General features: G+C 40.3%; 1 protein-coding gene across 3 annotated transcripts in view; it reads left to right on the top strand.

Annotated features, from left to right (window-relative positions):
- The window catches only part of BMPER (BMP binding endothelial regulator), a 383271-nt gene that overhangs the window by 119078 nt on the left and 243135 nt on the right, over positions 1–21058 (top strand). For all 3 annotated transcript variants that reach the window (XM_073678264.1, XM_073678266.1, XM_073678265.1), the window contains 3 exons: positions 2218–2300; positions 3962–4052; positions 6802–6884. In XM_073678264.1, coding sequence (XP_073534365.1) covers positions 2218–2300; positions 3962–4052; positions 6802–6884 — 257 coding nt within the window. The remainder of the gene's footprint in view (positions 1–2217; positions 2301–3961; positions 4053–6801; positions 6885–21058) is intronic.

Raw genomic sequence — 21058 nt, 5'->3', positions numbered from 1 at the left:
AGCAGGTGATGTCCTTCTTGGGGACCGCCGGGTACTATAGGAGGTTCGTCCCACACTATAGCACCCTGGCCAAGCCCCTGACGGACCTCACCAAGAAGAAGCTGCCCGTCGCAGTCGACTGGACAGTCGCCTGCGAGACAGCTTTCGGGGCACTCAAGGCCGCCCTAAGTAGCTCCCCTGTACTGCAAGCTGCCGACTTCGACCGGCCGTTTGTGGTACAGACCGACGCCAGTGACTTTGGCCTCGGTGCTGTGCTAAGTCAGGTCAACACGACAGGCCAGGAACATCCTGTCTTGTACCTGAGCAGGAAGCTACTGCCCCGGGAGGTGGCTTACTCCACGGTGGAAAAAGAATGCCTGGCAATTGTATGGGCCCTGCAGCGTCTGCAGCCCTACTTGTACGGGAGCCATTTCACCGTGGAGACGGACCACAACCCCCTCAGCTGGTTACACACGGTCTCTGGGTCGAATGGCAGGTTGCTACGCTGGAGCCTCGCTCTCCAGCAGTACCACTTCTCCATTCGCCACAGAAGAGGCCGTGACCACGGTAACGCTGACGGGTTATCCCGGCAAGGGGAGGGTGCAGAAGGACGCACGGGGGAACACAGGAATGTGCTACCCCCTCGCGCCCTCGTATAGGGGGAGGTGTGATGAACCTGTAGCCGCCATCTTGGTAATGATAAATCATATCCAGGGATGGCCACACTTCAGCAGCCCCCACCCTTGGGACCTTCTGTTAAAACGTCAACTAGATAGTTTCCCCCCATCCAGGCTCCTGTAAGATAAGAAGCCTACTTAACACTTGAATGCTAGGAGCTTCAAAGACTTCGAGAGGAAACACAGCCAGCAGGGGGGGGTGCTTCGTCTATCTGTACCTGACCATTTGTCCCATAGGACTAGTTTCTTTGTCTGTCACAAGCATGGAGGCATAAGATATAGAAACATGAAAAGTACACGCATGTTGCATGGGATGGGCCAATAAAAAAATATCACGGCGTCCCGGAGCCATTGCGCACACAAGCCTCCGCGGTAGACGTTTGTACGTGCTCTGGAAGCCAAGATATAGCGCGGAGCCATTCCTGAGGACCGTATGGTATCATAATTGATATCAAAAGGTCGGTTACGGCGGCCCGAATCCATGGGAACCCCTGGGGGTATCATGAGACCATCCCAGAAGAAGTTATTGGGTTCCATAGAATTTGGGCTTCTGATCGAAGTTAGACCTGAGGGTGGAGACTGAGTCAGCTGACCTCACCAGCAGTGGGCGGGACAGGGCAGGTAAGATAGCAGGACAGACAAGAGACAAGTCAGTCTTGACCCAAGAGTGGTGTGCTGAACATCTGAGCACCAGCTGAGGCCACCAAGGGGAGGAGCAGTTTGACCATGCGGTGGTAGGCCTCAGCCTGTAACAAAGAACCGTGCCTGCGATCGCAGAATCCTCTCCCTGCGTCACAAGAAAATCAAGAAACCGGTAACTGATATGCTGTGGTGATTCTGTGTGTTGTATTCCATTGTTGTATAGTTTAGCCTGACCTTATACCTGTGTATATTTAGTTGTATATCGTGTATCTAGTGTATTATTATAATCAATTACCTCAAGTAATTGTGGGCCTGCCTTTTATTCTGCATAACGAACGCACGTCCGTGTGAGCTCGGCTCAAGCCAAAAACGCTACCCAGGGTTGGTTCCTGACCCGATATAGGCCCATTCACGGACTGGGCGTATATCTAAAATAGGGACTGGTGGCAGCATACCAACTGGGGATTGGGGAAGGCTGGTAGTGACGGTCGGAGGTTCAGATATATATATTCCTGGCGCGGCCAAGGAAGATATATATACCGCCCTCACTACAGAGGGCCCCGATACCCAGTAGGTTACAGGACAGTCTCCCTGGCGACCGCTTATCCTAGGTGCAGTTCCTTGACTGACCTGAGGCTAAGAGGGCGCTAGCGAGTTGTGCTGTGTAGTGACGTTACGGTTTAGTGACGTTGAAGGGATAACACACTACCGTGTTCCCTGCGCTGGTTGCAGCTTCCTGGCACTACTTTCTCTAGGTGCAGTACCTTGACTGACCTGAGAGGTAAGGGGGCGCCAGAGAGCTGCACCCACCGGCCGGCTTTCATCACAGTATATATACACAGTATATATATAAATAAAACTAAGGTTGTGCCTTGTTTTCAGTGATTCATAGACTTTTTTTGCATTTTGTTTTCACAAGGTTGTAGTCTTCATGGTAATCATTACAATAGCTCCATGAAGTGGCAAGAACCTGAGCATCCCTGCATCACCCGTCAGTGTCAGGTAAGATTTCATTTTGTTCTATTTACCCCTATTTTACCAGTTTGCAGTAGTAGTGCAGCACACAGAGATTTTCATATTTTATTACATTGCATGTGTTAAGTAATGCCAAAACATCTAGAGAAAAAGTAGTTTTCTCTCATCTAAAACTATGTTGAATTTACATTGTCTTCTACAGAGCTTGCTATGTAAACTGCATTGTTGGCTGCAAAGTGACAATGTAGGAAGTCCTTTCTGACTTTATTGTGCTTTTCCTGTTTCCGCACCTTTATTGCTATAAATTCCTGCAATGTGTTTGGTTGGAAAATTAGTAGACATTTCTGTAGAGATACTATAGTTTATTGTTAACTAGTGTGATTACTATTAGCTGATTAGCTAGCCCCCTAGGTAATGACCATTTCTAGGTACATTAAGATTGGAATCGCAGATAAAAGTCTCCACCAAACAGATTCTTACTATTATATCTCTTATTTGAGCCATCTGCTGCTAGGGGGTATTCATTATTTAGTGTTCTGCATTCAGTATCTCCTCAAATCACTTCCAACTTTCAAGTATATAGACATGCTAATTTTTCATTAGTACTTTTAAAGTATATGTTCTACTTGTTTTAATGGTCATAAATTACTTTCAAAGGGTACATATAAAATCAACTAACTAAAAGTCTTCATTTTTTGGTGTCCATGAAGTTCCACTGCTCCAGTCCTAAAACCCCCATGCAAATTAGACTTATGTCTAATCAGCAGGATATCAGCGGGATCGGACAATAGTCGACTACGTATGGAGCCTCCTGATTCTCCCCTGACTGATGATATCAGCAGAGAGAAGGATCTGGCAAGTTCTATTTCGATTGACCAAATCCTTTAGTTTTCCAGGTTATATTGCGTTTATAATGCTATAATGACTTCTGATGAGTGTCCCTGTGAACAGGGACTCCTGAAAGGTATAATCAGAAATTTTCCTATTGTTTAAAACACGTTTTTGTGTTACATATATTTTTTAATCATTGACAATGTTTTTTTCATATCATAATCTTAAAAAAACAAAATTAGTAATGTAGCAATTTTCACATTGGCCACTAGGGTTTTTCTACACTTCCTAACCTTTTTGGATGAGTTTTCAGCGGTTTCCTTATTAGCAGATGAATTAATACAATGACAGGTAAAACCTCTATACACTGCTGATAACACAGAATCCACCTTCACAACAGGAGATGTCACAGATGACCCTGCTCCTCCTCACGTCTCAATGACCTTTGTACATGCTCATTCGATGCTTCAATAAAACATACAGGGTCAGAGACTGCTTATTGTGACTATGTACATCAGTTGTTTCCTGAAACACCAGGGCATTAGAGTCCAAAAACTAGTCAATGTAAAACTGCAAGATTTGTATATTTTTTGTTTTTTTATACAGATTGTGGTATGGAACAAAATATTGCCACCATTTCAAAAAATACATTTAACACAAAAAGACGATTTAAACAATGTCATTTTCTGATGATAGTTCCCCATTAAAGAAATAAATGTTTGCTATTTGCTTCATTTATTTAAAATGATCAGGTAGGGTTGATGAGAAGACTTTACATTACTTTTTTTCTACTTATTGCACCATATTCCTTAGCCACATTAAAGAAATTAAATATAATTGTGTTGTTCGTCTTTCAGGAAGGGGTTATCACAGAATCTCACGTGCAATGTCTAGTTCACTGTAAGAACCCTGTAAAGGTGCCAAGATTATGCTGTCCCACATGTCCAGGTAATTCTTATTACATGCATGATATACCCTGAAAAGTGTGATGAAGGTCAGATAATATTATATAACTGAATTCTGTCCTCATTGCGGAATAATTGCTTGATAAGAAGTCGGGTGTCAGATAAAAAAAATATTCCGATTATTGCATATATACTAAACTTCATTCTTTAATTACGTGCAAGCAGCTAGTTAACAATATTATCACTACAAAAATGTGTGTCGAAAATATGGATTCCCTACTAAATTTAACATAGTATGCGCACTCGATTCTAGGACTGTATTCTAGAAGAGTAAAATAAAATTTGCTACATTTTGATTGTTAAAACATCTCTTTACTCCTTTAAATTCAATAATAATATCAAGTCCATACAGTGATTTACAGCATATTATCATGCTGCAGTCTGTCTATCAGATGGGGTCACAGACAGAATCTCCATAATGACTTTTCTTGACCCTGAAGAGTTTATTGTTCAGACAATTTTGGCATTTCCCTTCTGCACCCCAATACTAGCCTATCGGTGTCTGGATTTAATTACAATTCCTGTGTATAGCAACACAAAAAATTTCAGACCTCAAATAAATGTAGATTTAAGGCATAAACCTATATTAAAGATTTACTATACTTTACATTATTTTTAAATAACAGGTACTACCTAACATGGGCAGTAAATTGGTGGAGATCCAAGTCCTGAGCTTATGACACAGTATGCACAGAAAATGATGTACAGGCTCAAAAGAAAGTCTATGAGACTGTAAACTGCTCTGTGTCTGATGAGCTGTGCATTTCCGAGTGGCTTTTTGAGAGATGGTTGGAGATCCAGGTCCTAAGACCTCCACTAATCTGCAGGACACTTTAGCTAGTAGTAATTAAAAGGAAAAAAGATAAGTACACTTTAAACATGAACCCCCGATAAGGCCCAAAATTAATCTAGACATCACACCAAACCCTATATTTCTCTAAGAATGAGAAAGAGGAATATGCATCTCACCTTTCCATATCATGCGCTCATCTCATAACAAATGAAATGCAAGGTGCCTGTCGGTGAGCAGGCAACTGAAGAAGAAATCCATAAGATCCAATGATCTCTTTAAATATGCAATCCAGCACTTCTGAATGCAAAAATATTCTTTATTCAAAAATTATTTTAAATCTTGGCTTGCCATGACTAAGAACAAGACTGTTTGAAACGCGAACAAACAGTTTTCACTGTAACCTCATACATTCTTTCATATTTGGACACTTTCCAAGAAATATGCAGTATCCAAAACTAAGTGTGGACAACTAAAAAAAAAATCACCAATTATGTACGTAGGTTGCTTGATATTGCAGCTCAGCTTCATTTACAAGAATGAAGCTCAGATACAATATTAGACAACTCATGAACAAGGATTGTTTACTTTTCTTGTCTAATTGTGAACAACCCTGAAAACTTTTAAAGGATAATAAATATAGATGGGAGTGCTTCTTTAATTGTTATATGTCATGATTCTGATACTCATGGTGTCCTATGGACACAGTGAGTGACAGCTCAGCCACCCTATGGATTTCAGAGACTTGCTGAGCTGTCAGCTTTGTGAATGGGATAGCCCAAGTGCCCAACCAAGGGCTAGGGCATACCAGGCTATTCCCATTCAAATTATGGATTGTCCAGCAGCCCAAGAAATCTGGACCTGCTGAGTTTCCTCCAGGTGTCACTCTTTCAGGGTGATTGCCTGACTATTTAGCTAGCTAACTATAGTCAGATTATTGCCAATCATAGCTTTGCTCAGTAGTGTGTGTTCCTTGTGCTCTGTGTTCTGCTGTTCTGATCTTTGTTGCCTGACCTCGGACTTTGCCTTTTGCCTGTTTGTTTGTATTGCCCCTTTGCCTTTGACTTACTCTGAGCTTTGTTGCCTGACCTTGGATTTTGTCAGACGATGTTAGAGAAGTGTTTATACAGAATGGCTATTGTGAATGAAATGGTTGAATAGCAATTATTACTTCATAATATCTAACATGGTGCATTATGTACACAAAGATCATCTTAAGTGTTGATATATTCAACATTCAAATCCCATAAGTGATACTATTTATTTCAAAAACTTGAATTTATAAAGTATTGTTCAAACATTTCTGTTAATACTGTACAAAAAAAATTAATTGAGTTAGCGCTAAAATGTTCGATAATCAATTTTACGGTTTTATTTCAACATGATCAACCAATCACTGAAAGTCATACCTATTTAAGACTTGAACTTCCATTCCTCCTTATTTCCGGGCTAATCGTTGAGCGAATGAGTAATTTCCATTTACATTGTACAGTTTTCAAAAGATGAATGAGAATTTTTTTCGCTCACCTAAATGATACATCGTTCAGTTGCTCAGTCCAGTTATAGTGCACAATTATCATGAACGATGGATCATTAACGTTAATATCTGAAGGATTATCTATTGACCAGTGTAAAAGCAGTGTTAAAGGCACCTACAGATTGTAGAATAGATTGGGCCAGTAGTTCAATTATTGTAATCGTTTTTGTGGTTTGTTACAACCCTGTTACTGCATCCTTACAATGACAAGAGACCACCCAGATACTTAAGATATACGGAGCCATATAATTTGCATGTACAGATAACAACTACTTTTGTCCCCGAGATCAATTTAATTGTATGATGTTCCTAAGGAAGTGGTGATAACATATAACAATGATCAAAAGATGCCTTGTGTACTGTGGAGCCTTTCACTTTCCTAACCACTTCCTCTGTCTGTTTCAGGTTGTGTATATGAAGGCCGACACTATAAAGAAGGAGATGAATTTCAGCCGGAAGGGAACAAATGCCTTAAGTGCTCCTGCATCGTAAGTTGTGGTTATAGCAGGGGGAACGGTTATATAACTGCACTAAAGAACCAGCATTATATATCCATATGCCTGTATTAGTTTATTCTATCTATCTATCTTCCTATCTATCTACCCCATATTTATTTATCTATTTAACTATCAAATTCAAATTCAAAGAAGCTTTATTGGCAAGATTAAATACACATTAGTTCTACCAAAGCAAGTGTAACGTAGGGATAGGGACTCTAGGGATGATGGGTTGGGACTGTGGGAACAATGGATGGGGCATATCTGGGGTGGAGGCTATAGAAGTCCATGACATATCATAGTTCTCTTTCTCCTAGCCTATGGCATGCGCTCACATACTGCGCTGCTATCTCTACTGCGCTTTTTTTTCCCCAGTAGGATATATGTTTTCTCTTCCTCCTTCTTGGAGCTGAAGAGATTGGAACGTCTTCTGAAGTGAGTGTCCCTCACTGGTGAGTATTTGGTGCAGTGTAGCAGGAAGTGGGTCTGATCCTCCATGGCCTCCAAGTCACAGTGTGGGCACAGTCTGTTCTCCTTGGGTTTCTAGCTCTGTCTGTGCCGTCCGGATTTGATGGCCAGATTGTGGGCACTGTGTCAATACCGGATCAGGATCTGGCGGTCTCTGAGGTCCAGGAGTTCTCCAGATATGGAGCCAATCTGTATTCTCTCTGTAGACTCCAGTACATACTCAGTTTCTGCGAGGTGGTAATATCGTTCCTCCAGTCACTGACATACCTCTCCTGGTCCTCATCTACCATCTTCCTGAGTTTGGCTTTTGTCAGGCTGATGTGATTGGTGTTTTGGTCCGTTTGGGTTTGGGTGAGTTGTTTCGGTGGTCCTGGTTCGTGTGAACCATTTATATGTAGCAGGGCTTTATGGTCATGGGAGCTTGGATTGCTACTGTGTAGATGAGCCTGGAATGGCAGCGCCCTCTTCAAACTGCTAGGTGTAGAGGGAATCTGCCCAGCTCAGCCCGACAGGCACTGTCTGTCTGTCTGTCTATCTATCTACCCATCTATCTATCTATCTATCTATCTATCTATCTATCTATCTATCTATCTATCTATCTATCTATCTATCTATCTGTCTATCCATATATCTATATGTCTGTATCTATCTTTCTAATATCTATCATCTATCTATTATTTATCAGATATCTATCCATCTGTCTATTATATATCTATCTTTCTCATATCTATCTATCTATCTATCTATCTATCTATCTATCTATCTATCTATCTATCGTCTATTTGATATCTCTTTAATATCTCATTCACTTGTAAGAAAGGTGTGAAAGAAGATAAGGTGTAAGAAATAACTGATTTCTGTAGATGCGATCAGCACAGAAGTTTTCCTCTAACCCACATGGTATTTTACCATTATTCCTGCCAGTAAGCTGACATTAGAACTTTAGAAGAATTTATAAAAGTTCTGCTGCATATTTATCTTTTCCTGAAATGGAAATATGTTCGTGATTACATCTCGGAGTCATATATTAACATATACCATTGGTCGTGACAAGAAGCATCACAAACGCATATTTACCATAAACTTGACTTTAGACATGTGAATTTATTCACGTTTCTATAAGACATAAAAATAGCAGCCGAACAGATGAGTGGGTTTCTGGGAATAGCCTCTTATCTCATAAAAGACATACCGTGTAGACATGAAAAGAGAAGAAAACTGCAGCTCTGCTGTATCACAGTAATTTACATGGGCCGCTGACAGCATGCCGAGGGTCTTCACTGGAAAATTCTATATGCAGATATTCTTTTATGATGTAAACTTCATGAATTTTTAAGATTTGCACTTTATATAGTATAAATGTTCCCATGTCCTGTATCATTCTCTCATCTGTTGCTATTATTGCAGAATATTTCCTTTGCTTTTCCTGTTTTTATCTATCCGCATTTTCAGTAGTTCAGATTTATCAATAGAAATGTATGCCCATGTATATAACATTTGATTAGACGCTGTGATAAAATTGCTAAATGCCAATTTTAGCAGAATTTAGTTATAAAATGATTGGCAAAATAGTATATGCACATAACCAGATAAATCTACAGACATGGGACTGTCATCAGCATGGTGATCCATTAGTTAGAGTGGCTACCAATTATTTCACACTGTAGAGTGCTAGTATTCTGGTAAAGCCTACCCAGAATGCCCTCTGCAACTGAACAGGCTACACTCAGTACTAGAGATAAATAGATCGATGCAAAGAGAATTGGGCTCTAGTCAAATTGCCTGAAATTCGTGGTGTCATTCTTATTCAAACACTTTGAGAATCGATTCGCAATTTGATAAAAACACTTCCCTGGCACAATTTCCCACACTGATGACTCACCAGAGCGCAGGATAACATCATTTTGCATTAACGCATGGGTCTAGCTTAAAGATTATCATACCTTGTACAGTGGTGATCAGTAACTAGGGTATCGTATCCATCTCCAGAGTTACTGGGTAAGCCTCTCTTCTTTAGAGTGTAAGCTTTTATGGTCAGCAAGGTCCTCTCTCTCTCTTGTGCAGTGTGAGCTTTTATGGTCATCGGGGTTCTTTCTCTCTACTATAAAGTATAAACTCGTATGGTCAATGGGGTCCTCTTTCTCTCACCTGTAAAGTTCAAGCTCTTATGATCAGTGGGGTCCCCTCTCTCTCTCTACTATAAAGTATAAACTCTTATGGTCAGTGGTGTCCTCTTTCTCTCTCCTGAAAAGTTCAAGCTCTTATGATCAGTGGGGTCCTCTCTCTCTCTCTCTCTCTCTACTATAAAGTATAAACTCTTATGGTCAATGGGGTCCTCTTTCTCTCTCCTGTAAAGTTCAAGCTCTTATGATCAGTGTGGTCCTCTCTCTCTCTCTACTATAACGTATAAGCTCTTATGGTCAATGGGGTCCTCTTTCTCTCTCCTGTAAAGTTCAAGCTCTTATGATCAGTGCGGTCCTCTCTCTCTCTACTATAAAGTATAACTCTTATGATCAGCAGGGTCCTCTCTCTCCTATAGAGTGAAAGCTCCCATAATCAGCGGGGTCCTCTCTCTCCTGTAGAGTGTCAGCTCTTATGATCAATGGGGTCCTCTTTTTCTCTCCTGTAAAGTGTAAGCTGTTACGATCAGTGGGATCCCCTCTCTCTCTCTACTATAAAATATAAGCTTTTATGGTCAATGGGGTCCTCTTTTTCTCTCCTGTAAAGTGTAAACTGTTATGATCAGTGAGATCCCCTCTCTCTCTCTCTCCTGTAGAGTGTAAGCTCTTATGGTCAGTGTAGTCCTGTCTCTGTCCTTTAAAGTGTAAGCCCTTATGGTCAGCGGGGTCCTCACACTCTCACCTATGGAGGGTAAGCTCTTGTGATAAGCTGGGTTCCCGCTCTTTTCTCACCCACATGTAATTTCTGAGCAATTAGAAGCTTTCCAGTATGGAGATTGCGCAAAATTATTGGCCATGGACCAAACATTTTGGGAAACTTTGGCAAAGTGAATTTCAAAAGATCTACTCATCTCTATTTAGTATATATATGATATACTTGGCTCTGCACAGCTTTTTAAATTGGAGCTTGGGGATTTTCTACAAGCATTATCTCAAAGGGTTGTATCATATACATCCGGAGGAAGAGAGAGCAGCAGCCGCTCTCTTTTCCTCCGTATATTTGTCCGAATGTAGAAAGTGAAGACAGCGCTTCAGGGTTCGCGTGACATCACTCTGTTACATGACCGCCAAGAGAGACAGTGCCGACACCACTGGAATGGCACCGGAAGTGGGTATAAGTGTTGTTACTTTAAAAGGGGGAAACATACGGATTGAGAAGGGGTTGTCCGAGCAGTGGACATCTCCTGTAAGTAATGGCTTCTAATAGACGACCACTATATCCTTTCTATAATAAAAGTGCATGTACATTCAGTGATTTCTGAAAACTATGAGCATCTAAAACACCAACATAATTGAACGATACAGAACTTTTTCATCATACAATCATTATGTTTTACTTACAAAAAAAAGTCCCTGTGTGTTGGAAGGGTCTCATGATGATGAGTGAATTCACATTGCTCTTTCAGTGTGTGGAGAATGCTTTGTAAAGCTCCCATTATATACACTGGATGCTAAAGAGTGTCCTTTTGGCAATTAAATTGTAACCGTTGTTTTATTTTATTTTTTTATCCATATATCAGTAATAAGCTTGAAAATAAGAAACTTTGTAAGATATTTTATCAGAGAAGTCTCTTCTCTCTCATGCTGAACCGATCTTTTATTCTCAATGTACTCAATTCACTGGTAAAACCTGTCTTCAGTAAATACAGACTTTGCTATTACTGACAGTTAGTGTTCATAAAGTTCTATGGGGAGAGGAGTAGGGAGGAGAAGCTAGATGCAAACATAGGGATTCTGCTGAAAGTTCTCTTGATATTACAGTTACCGGTACATTTTAAGCTACCGAATTTTCTGTCTGTCTCTCTCGCTCTCTCTCTCTATATATATATTTTATATATATATAACAAAACATATGAATCTACTCAGCTACCCGTCCTCTATAACATGGTTCCTGCAGATTGCACTGCATATTTAGGTTCCCTTTAATAAAAACCCATTGCACAAAAAAACTGTAACAAATCTCAACCATCTAGAAACATTGTGACTTTGCAATCTTCAATATAATGGACTTTTTGGCTCAATGTCAATGTTTCTCAGCAATCAAAGCTAAGGGATTGTAAAGGTAACTGTAGTCTCTTAAACACTAGTATGCCAGAACATGGACAAATATTTGGAAGAGAACACTTGGTTAAAAATTTCACACATCCCCTTGAAGATGTCAAAGATAAAATTGAACATAAGTCGTACCTTTTAACGCATGTTATGCTTTACTTTTTTATATGAGACAAGCAATGCAAATAGTTTGTGTCTAATTTATTGCTTAGGTATAGACATGACCATAAAAACAGCAGGAATTAAACATCAGATATTTTTCCAGTCTGTCTGCTTTATGTCAGGGTGTTATCTGTCAGTTGTGGTTTAAAGCTAACTAGGAGCAGTCAACCACTTCAGCTCACCATACATGACTTACATGGCTGTGTGCATTTTTTCATGATCATATTTTTCATTAACTGGTTATTACCATGATTAGAGGAAAAATATCAAAAAGTCAAACTTGAAATTATCATTGCCAGCAGTATTTTTAACTTCTAAGGAAACATCTGCTCTTCCACAAGTATTGAAAAAGATCTAAAATTCATCACCCTCCAAAAAAATAGACAAGCTTTCTATATACCTTGATATGAAAAATGCTTTTATAATTCATGATAGTTGAAGATAGAAGCCAAAGACAAAGCAGACATTGCAACCTGGCAGCAATAAGCCCCATCCAAAAGGTTATACATATTAAGCCATGCCTCACCTGTTCTCAGCACTGCTCTTGCCGAAGCTATATGTAACTACATCCTTTTATAGCTGCATATATCTACTGTCTACACATAAAAAAATCCCCAAATCTATGTCTCCCTATGCCGACTTGGTTCTCTCCACAGAAAAAACCTATCCTTTGAACCCCCTGTCAGAGGCCTCTCACCCACCCAAACTGGTACTCCTGCTTTGCACTGATGGGGGGCAAACACGCCAAAACACTATATTATCTTTAGGATTGCTACCTCCAATAGGTGGTACTAGAGTTCCTGTCATCTTTCTTTCTGACAAGGCTATTTGCATATCTCGAAGGAGTAGGCATTTTTCCTTCTCAACACATATTTTAAATGTACTTATCTCTTTAATTTCCCTCACTCCCGTATGCTTGCTTGCTCTCGTCACTGATAATGCCATGATGCCAGGCATGCTGGAGTTAAAGTTAGTGCAGGCACGGGAAGAGTTAAGTACGGGGTCTTTACAAAAAAGGAGTCTGGTCTGGGATCTGTGACAAGGACAAGTTTGGTTTTGTGACTGTGGAAAAGAGGGGTCTGATCTTGAGGTCCAGAGAAAGGGGAAGTTTGATATGGGGAACTGTATTAAGAGGGTCCTGTATACAAAAAAATGCTTATTGGGGATCATTATTAATCTAACATCTGTATTAAGAGTGGTCAGTGTTAAGAAGGGTTTGTTATGGGGTCTTTATATTAAATAATCCTCAATATATAACCCATTAATAGAGTATTTATTAAGGGGGTCGGTAATAAGAGTGATCTTACTCTGCCACAGATATACAAGGTGGGCCATTTATATGGAAACACCTAAATTAAAAGGGAATGGTTGGTGATATCAACTTCCTGTTTGTAGCACATTAGTATATGGAAGGGGGAAAACTTTTGAGGATGAGTGGTGACCATGGCGGCCATTTTGAAGTTGGCCATTTTGGATCCAACTTTATTCTTTTCAATGGGAAGAGGGTCATGTGATACATTAAACTTATTGAGAATTTCATAAGAAAAATAATGGTATGCTTGGTTTTAACATAACTTTATTCTTTCATGAGTTTTTTACAAGTTTATGTCCACTTATAAAATGTGTTCAAAGTGCTGCCCATTGTGTTGGATTGTCAATGCAACCCTCTTCTCCCACTCTTGACACACTGATAGCAACACCACAGAAGAAATGCTAGCACCAACCGTTCCCATTTAATTTCGGTGTATCCACGTAAATGGCCCACCCTGTATGTAGGTGAGATGTTTATGAAGGAATTTGTCTACGGATCTCTGTTCAAGAAATGGTAGATCGGTTACTTGGTATCCTCTCCTCTTTTACCTGACCAACTGCATGTAGATGATCAAAGAAGGAAGATGCAGTGGATGAATGTTTAGGTATTTTGTTGACTGTATCTTGGTAAATTATGAGGTAGAGAAGTCACAGAAGATGAAGGGATGAGGATGAGGTAGAAGATGGAGGTTGGAGTATAGAGGATAAAGGTAACAGGAAAATCCACTCTCCAGCTCTGATGCATGTAGCTGCCAAGATGGCACTGACTTGAAAGAACAGGATGTGGGGGAACAAGATAGTAGAAGTTACAGAGAGAAGGGCATGGTAGGAAATTACAGCTACAATACATGAGAACATATATTATAACAATGACCAGTAGATGACAGCAAAGGAAATTAAACACTGTACAACCAGCATAATATTACAGAAAGAATAAGACATATTACAGTATATAATAGAGCTGTAAACTCTGAAGAGGATGGCTGGACAGCACAGATCTGGTTTGCAGTCTTTATTAGGAGGGACTTGTATTGAGTTTTTATTAAGGAGATACGGTCTGCTGATTTTATTTTTAGGGGTTCTAGCCTGAAGTCTGCAAGGGTACTGCAATTATTTACAGAATTTAGTTTGTGGTCTACCTCAGTTTAAGGGGTTTAGTCGTGAATTATGTATACTATTTGAGATTCAATTGCTGTATATTGGGGACAAGCCCTATACAAATGGGCAGGGCATGCTTTTTGGTATATTGTTGTATTCAAAGTATAGTTATGTCAAAGGTATGACAACATATATAAGCCAAATGTATGCCTGTAGAGTATGCAGCATTCATGATTGGGAGTACTCTTTTTTCATGTATGTAGTACTTACATGTACACGGCATTCCAGAGACAGCAGTCTTTACAGCCTTCTATAAACAGCTCACCCCGCTTTTCATAAACTCAGCATCCCCTAATAGGATATTTCAATACAAGCTAAAACAAAAAATTACTTTAAGGTTATGTTCACACTACATTTTTTTTGCATTTTTTGAAATGGCCCACTCTGAAAAACACTGAAAAAAGGGTCGCAAAAAGCTCAAAATAATCTTCCTATTCTTTTCTTTGGAAAAACGACCTGCTGTTTATATGTTCAGGCTTTTGAGTGTTTTTGAAACATATCAGGCTTTCAAAAATGGCAAGCATTTAAAAGAGGTTACATGTCCATTCTTTTGGTGTTCATACTTTACAACAGAAATAAATTGAAAGAATAAAAAGTGCCTGGACTAAAAAAGATACCTGGGCATTTTTTGAATGTTTAACTTAGGATGTTATTCATTGCTTAGAGAGTGTTTGTTAATAGATAAAATTGCAACATTGCAATTTACTTGTTATTAAATATCCTCTCCTTTATCAAGAAGATGCAGACTAGCAAAGATAGGTAAAAATGCTCAGTGCTTACAAGCTCTTTACAAAATAGCTTGTAACTGCTGCTCTGAGACTGGATTGCTGGAGTGCACTTTTAGCTGATGATCCTGCTAGCTACAGTGCTCTTTCGCTCCTCCGACACTGCAGAGGCAAAGTAAAAAAGTACAATTCGGTAAAGATAGGCAGATCAGAGAAAATTCGATTTTACTTGTTTGCATGTTTTTTCCCAGGAAATTAAATTAGCAAAAAAGTTATTTTCCATGAAGCTTATGTCCCTTATTATACTCTGAGGTCTTTCCTGATCCCAGAACATAAAGTAATATGTAAAAAATAAGTCATCATACCCACCCACCGCTCACCTCTCCCGACATTTTTTAGATTTTTTCAACCTTTTGATGGCTCGTTATGATTCAGAATAATGGCAGCCAGCGTCCGTCATTATGGTGAATCTGCATTGAAGTGAATTGCAAAAAATCCACATTTTGGCAAATGTGGATATTTATAAAATTCAAGTAGAGTTCAATTCCAGTTGAATTTATTTGCTAATCTCTACTGTTCGGGCCAACGGCACAATGATGCCACTGATACAAACTGTCAGTCAAGCAGGCAAGAAGAAAGCCTGGGGAGTGGTGACCTCCTGCAGAAAGTAAGAAAACCACTTTACAGCAATATAATATATTCATCTGCAGTCTCCGTTAAACTAACACAAATGACATCTCATGGTTTATTTTGAATCAGTAAATGTCAATGGAATATGTATCACTTCATGATTGGAGGGGTGCAGGGAAAAGTGAGAAGGGAGTGAAGTGCTAAATCATCTTGGTGGCCCCTTCAGTCTCAGAATCTGCGAATATCCCACTGGTTGAACTCCTAGTGATCATAAAGTGATGGCATATCCCACAGCCATCACTTTCATGATGGAAATGCTCCTTTAATAGGATTTACTTGGTGAATCTGTTGCATTTATGAAACCTCTGTTTTGAACAGTTTCTAAATCTCTCGGAAGTATCATGAGGAAGAGATTATCAAGACAAACACTTCATAGGCTCCAAACTATGGAGAGTTTTTTCTGCTGGTTTATCATTAAACAGAAATCATATTATTTTTACCTGCTTTTTTCTATTTTTTTTTTGCTGAGATCGTATTTTCCACTTTCTTTGTTCTTTTGAATTACCTCGATTACATAGTTAGAAGCGTCTGTTTCTTCAAGAATTCCTTGTACACATGAAACCTTTTTGTTGATACAGTGTCAAAAGGCTGTCAGCAGACCCAGTAGTATTTGGTTGTCAAGGACCACACATGCTTTCTTCTCCACGAAATCATTGCATATTGCTGGTGTGTTGATTTTAAACTTCAAAGGACTTAGAATATTTCTATTTTTTACTTCACTGACACAGATCATTATGCTTAAAGCAACAATAATGGGTGAAAAAAGCTGTATAACATACCTGACATCAGTGCTGCCAGGGACACAACTACATATATGTTAGAGTTCAGCAGAATGATTAGCAGAACCTAGGTCCAATAGCCACATCGATACCCTGTGGCAACCGGACCAGAACCTGCTGATCAGAAGAAACGCTTCAGATACTGGAAGTAGGAGGTTGGCAATGCTCTGGTCCAGCAGCCACAAAGTATTGACATGGCAAGCTGGGCATGATCCACTACTGGCAGCTCCTTTTGCAATTGCCAACCAATGACTTCCCAGATTTGATTGATGAGAGACAAGTCTGGAGACGTTGCAGGTCATGATGGCACGTTTAGGCCACACAAAATGCTCACGGCAGCATGAACAACATGTGGTCAGTTGGATGTTGTTGTGTTGAAAATGACTCATAGGACACTTGGAAAAATGGCTATATCACTGATTCTATAAACAAATCCATCTAATGCCATGCTGTTAGTGTACCTGGAGAGGTCCATCTACTGTACATTATGCCACCTCACACTATAATCCCGGGAGCAGGGCAGACCAATGTAATATTCCCTCATGAAGGACTCTTCATGGCCTTGCCCATGTGATCTCCAGACCAGCTTAAAGCTATCATTTCAACCCCCCCCCCAAGAAAATTTACTCACAGGATAATGTTTTTAAAGGGCAGCATGAATTAGATATTAGCTGCGTCATTTCAGCCTTATTTGTTTTACTCTAAAATGCTGTGTTTTTTTAGAGAAAACATAATTTGAAAAGCTGACTGTGAAGTTTGCATCTTGGATGATGAGTCCGAGGCCGGTCCCTTGCGACAACTTACCAATCCTCTCCCCATGACCAACAAGTCTCCTCCCATACACACACATAGGAAGAGGCCTGTTAGACGAGAGAAACAGGGCACAGAGAATTCGTCAAGGACTTGCCTCAGACTAGCCACTCAAGGTACATAGTTCCTGGCCAGCTCTCCATACTATTTTTTCTTTGAAATACTTCAGAGTAAAACTTACACTGCTGCACCATGAGAGACAGAGTCACACTGCGCATGGTCCTGGCAGCATGAATCAGCTGATGGGTTCTCTTTTAGGGTATTTGCACGCAGTATCTTATAGATGCAGTGATTTTCTTGAAGTGTCTTGTTTGCAGGGTTGGTCTTAGACAAAGTATGGCCCTGGGCAAAAGTTTAAAGTGGATCCCCAAATTCTAAGATATTGCAAAATCACCCAGAAACATTTAGGGTAAATTTACATGTGCTGAGTTCTGGCCATTAAACGAGTGTGATCAACAATATTTAAGTTGTTTCGCGCTTTTTTACTGGCCTCTTTACACTGGCTGACAAAGAATGATGGGGACAGAACGATCACTGGTAGATCAATCTGTCCCTATACAGGATCATGTTATCAGCAGCACATCTGCAGATTACACCGGGCGATGTGCTGCTGAGAACAATGATTTTTGTTCCGTCTTAAACAATCCAATCACCCGATGATTGAGCAGCATTTTACTCATTCTTTTGGTGATTGCCGACATCTTTACACCTATGAATGCTTGTCTGTGTTGCCAAGATTTAAACACGTGTGACATAAACACTGTATGTTACACACACATACTGTATGTATATACACAGAATACACATACAAAAAGTGCCCTATTTTTACGTACTATCCAGAAATTTCTGGAAGGTTGGCAACCCTGGCAGAACCTCATAATTCACACCTGAGCTGTTACAAAGCCTCATAATATACAGCTCAGCTGCTGCAGACCCTCGTAATACACCTCAGCTGCTGCAAATCCTCATAATACATCTCAGCTGCTTCAGAACCTCATAATATACCTCAGCTGCTGCAGAACATCACAATACACCTCAGCTGCTATCATAGCATTAAATTGATAGAATGGCTTTTATTCCCACATTGAACCATTACATGGTGATCTGGAGATAGCAGAGATGCCACAAGATAAAGGAACCTGGCTGCTGATTCCTGCTGCCTGACCCCCGAGCAACAGGAATCACACATTGGCTCCATGATTACAGCCATGTATGTTTTATTCTTAGAAAACATACAAATAATATACAGCTGGGGACAATGCAACCGGGATTACTAGTACAATGGTATGATCCCCTTTGGTTTCTCCCTGCTCAGCTCCCTGAGACTGAGAGGTGGCTCCTGTGTTTGTACTTCTGAAAGTCGACACTGACATGCTGAATCCAGAAGTAGGTGTATAAAATACGCTTTCACTCTACTTGCCGATTCGAGCGGTTGTGACGTGATCGCTCACATGCGATTTGCAGACTTGTGGTCATGTTCCGACTTACGTCTCCTCCAGCTTCTCTCAACTGAAAATTAGAACGATAAGAGAAGCAGGAGAAGACTTCACTCTGCACATGACCATGAGCCGGCAAATCGCATGCGAGTGATCATGTGACGACTGCACGATCTAGCAAGCAGAGCAAAATCCTAACAGAGCGCACATTACACACCTTTTGGATTTGGCATATCAATGTCAACTTGCAGAATTGCAAGCTTATATATGACAGATACAGTATGTAAATTTTTTGGGAGGTTTTAGCACTTTTTTAGGAGGGTTCCAGGTGGAATTCGCCTAAAAAAGACACTGTGTGCACTTACCATAACTGCAAACAAGCTGAATTTGCGAAATTATTTTTTCTTCGGTCCGATCTTCTGTGAGAAAAAAATTGCAGTATGCATTACTTTCTTCCAAGCTTTGGAATGAGACTCACTTATTGAAGTCTATTGATACATAATAAAAATCGGATCCCACATGGAACATCCGAGTGGCATCCGATTTTTACGGATACATTTCTATTATTAGCCTAGGAAACTGTATTTGATCGTGTGATCATTTACATTTTCTAGTGTAGGTGTATGAAAACAACTTGCACATGGGTGTCACACAGACGTAAAAAACGGACACAAGGTTGGCACATGGATGAAAATTAGAAATAAATCGTCCAAGTTTTCTGGATGAAAATTGGAGGATTTCTCATACGCTGAACTGCAGGAGACCTTACTCAAATTAGTTGATGCAAAAATGAATACACTCCACATCATAAACAAGTACATCTAGTATTTTGTATGATCTCCATGGATTTTAAGGGCAGCACAAAGTCTTTTAGGTATAGAAAAGCAAGTTGGCGACATATTGCAAGTTGAAACTTCTATCCTTACACATAATTCAATAATTACCTTTTTTAGAGCCTGGATGCTGGAAGGAAAGTGATGGTCAAATTGTCTCTTCAGAATTCCCCATAGGCGTTAGATTAGGAGACATACTTGGTCATTGAATTACTTTCACACTGTTCTTCAGAAATGCAACATTGGCCTTAGGTGTGTGTTTTGGATCATTGTCAAGTTGGAAAAGTGTCTACCAAGGGCATGGAGTGATGCTCTTTCAATATAGAGCAGTACATTTGTAAACTCATAACACCATCAATGAAATGTAGCTTCCCGACATGAGCAGCACTTATGCAGCCCCACATAAGGACACTGTAACCACCATGTTTCACTGTTAACAACAAGCATTTTCCTTTGTACTACTCACCTTTGCAACGCCATAAACTATATAAGTCATCAGTTCCAAAAAAATTATTTTTGGTCTCATCACTTACCTCTAATAGCAGCAAACCATGCAGCCACTATGGGGCCAGTGACCTGGGAGGCCCAGTGCCAGCATGATGCCGATACCATTGAAATCAATGATGAAACAGGCCTCCTCCATTATTCTCCTTGTGCGCATGACATTTCAGAATGATGACATTATTAGATCACGACCGCTGTGCCAAGCAGTGCAGATTGTCAGACCACATGCTGCCGAGATCGGACAATGGGAGAATAGGGAAAGGTGAGTTTTTGTTTTTTAAATCAATGGTTACTTTGTGGGTGCCATCAAACTATTTGGAGTGCTATGTGGGGGCTATTACTATATTTGGAGGGCTATTTGGGGGACCATGATAATATTTGGGTGGCCATAGTACTATTTGGAGGGCTGTGAGGGGGCCATCATACTATTTGGAGTGCTATGTGGGGGCCATCATATTATCTGGAGGACTATGAGGGGGGGCATTATATTACTTGAAGGGTTGTGTGGGGGTCATTATACTGTTTGGAGGGCAAGTGGGGGCTATTATAATGTGTGCGTTTGGAAGGTTGTGTAAGGGCCATCATACTGTGTGAAGGATTGTCGGGGTCATCATACTATGTGGAGGGTTGTGGGGGCCATTATACTGTATTGTGGGCCATCATACTGTATGGAGGGCTGGTGAGGGCATAATATTGTGTGGAGGGCTGTGTCTGGACTATCACACTGTGTTGGCATCAGTGTGAGAGTAACATACTTTGCAGGGGGATACTTTAGGATCATCATACTGTGCGTGTGGAGGGTACTGTGGAGGTATTCACTGTGGAAGTATCTTGCTGTATTTGAGGGGCACATTTTTTGGCATCATACTTTATAAAGGTCATGAAAAGGTTTTTATTGTCATACCTCATACAGCACTTCCAACTCCGCTGCATATTCTTGCTGTCTCCACCTGGCTATAGATAGGTGCGCAAGATCCTGCAGGAATTTAACCCTGCTGTATTCTGTCTGGTTTGGTTTCCCCAGTCTATCCTCTGTCAGCAGGGATATATTAGGCTG

This window comes from Phyllobates terribilis, unplaced genomic scaffold (genome assembly GCF_046119375.1).
Source record: "Phyllobates terribilis strain yellow unplaced genomic scaffold, ASM4611937v1 Scaffold_4__5_contigs__length_816908805, whole genome shotgun sequence".
Lineage (NCBI taxonomy): Eukaryota > Metazoa > Chordata > Amphibia > Anura > Dendrobatidae > Phyllobates > Phyllobates terribilis.
The sequence above is the reverse complement of the archived record's forward strand: the minus strand, read 5'-3'. Positions and strand labels throughout refer to the sequence as shown.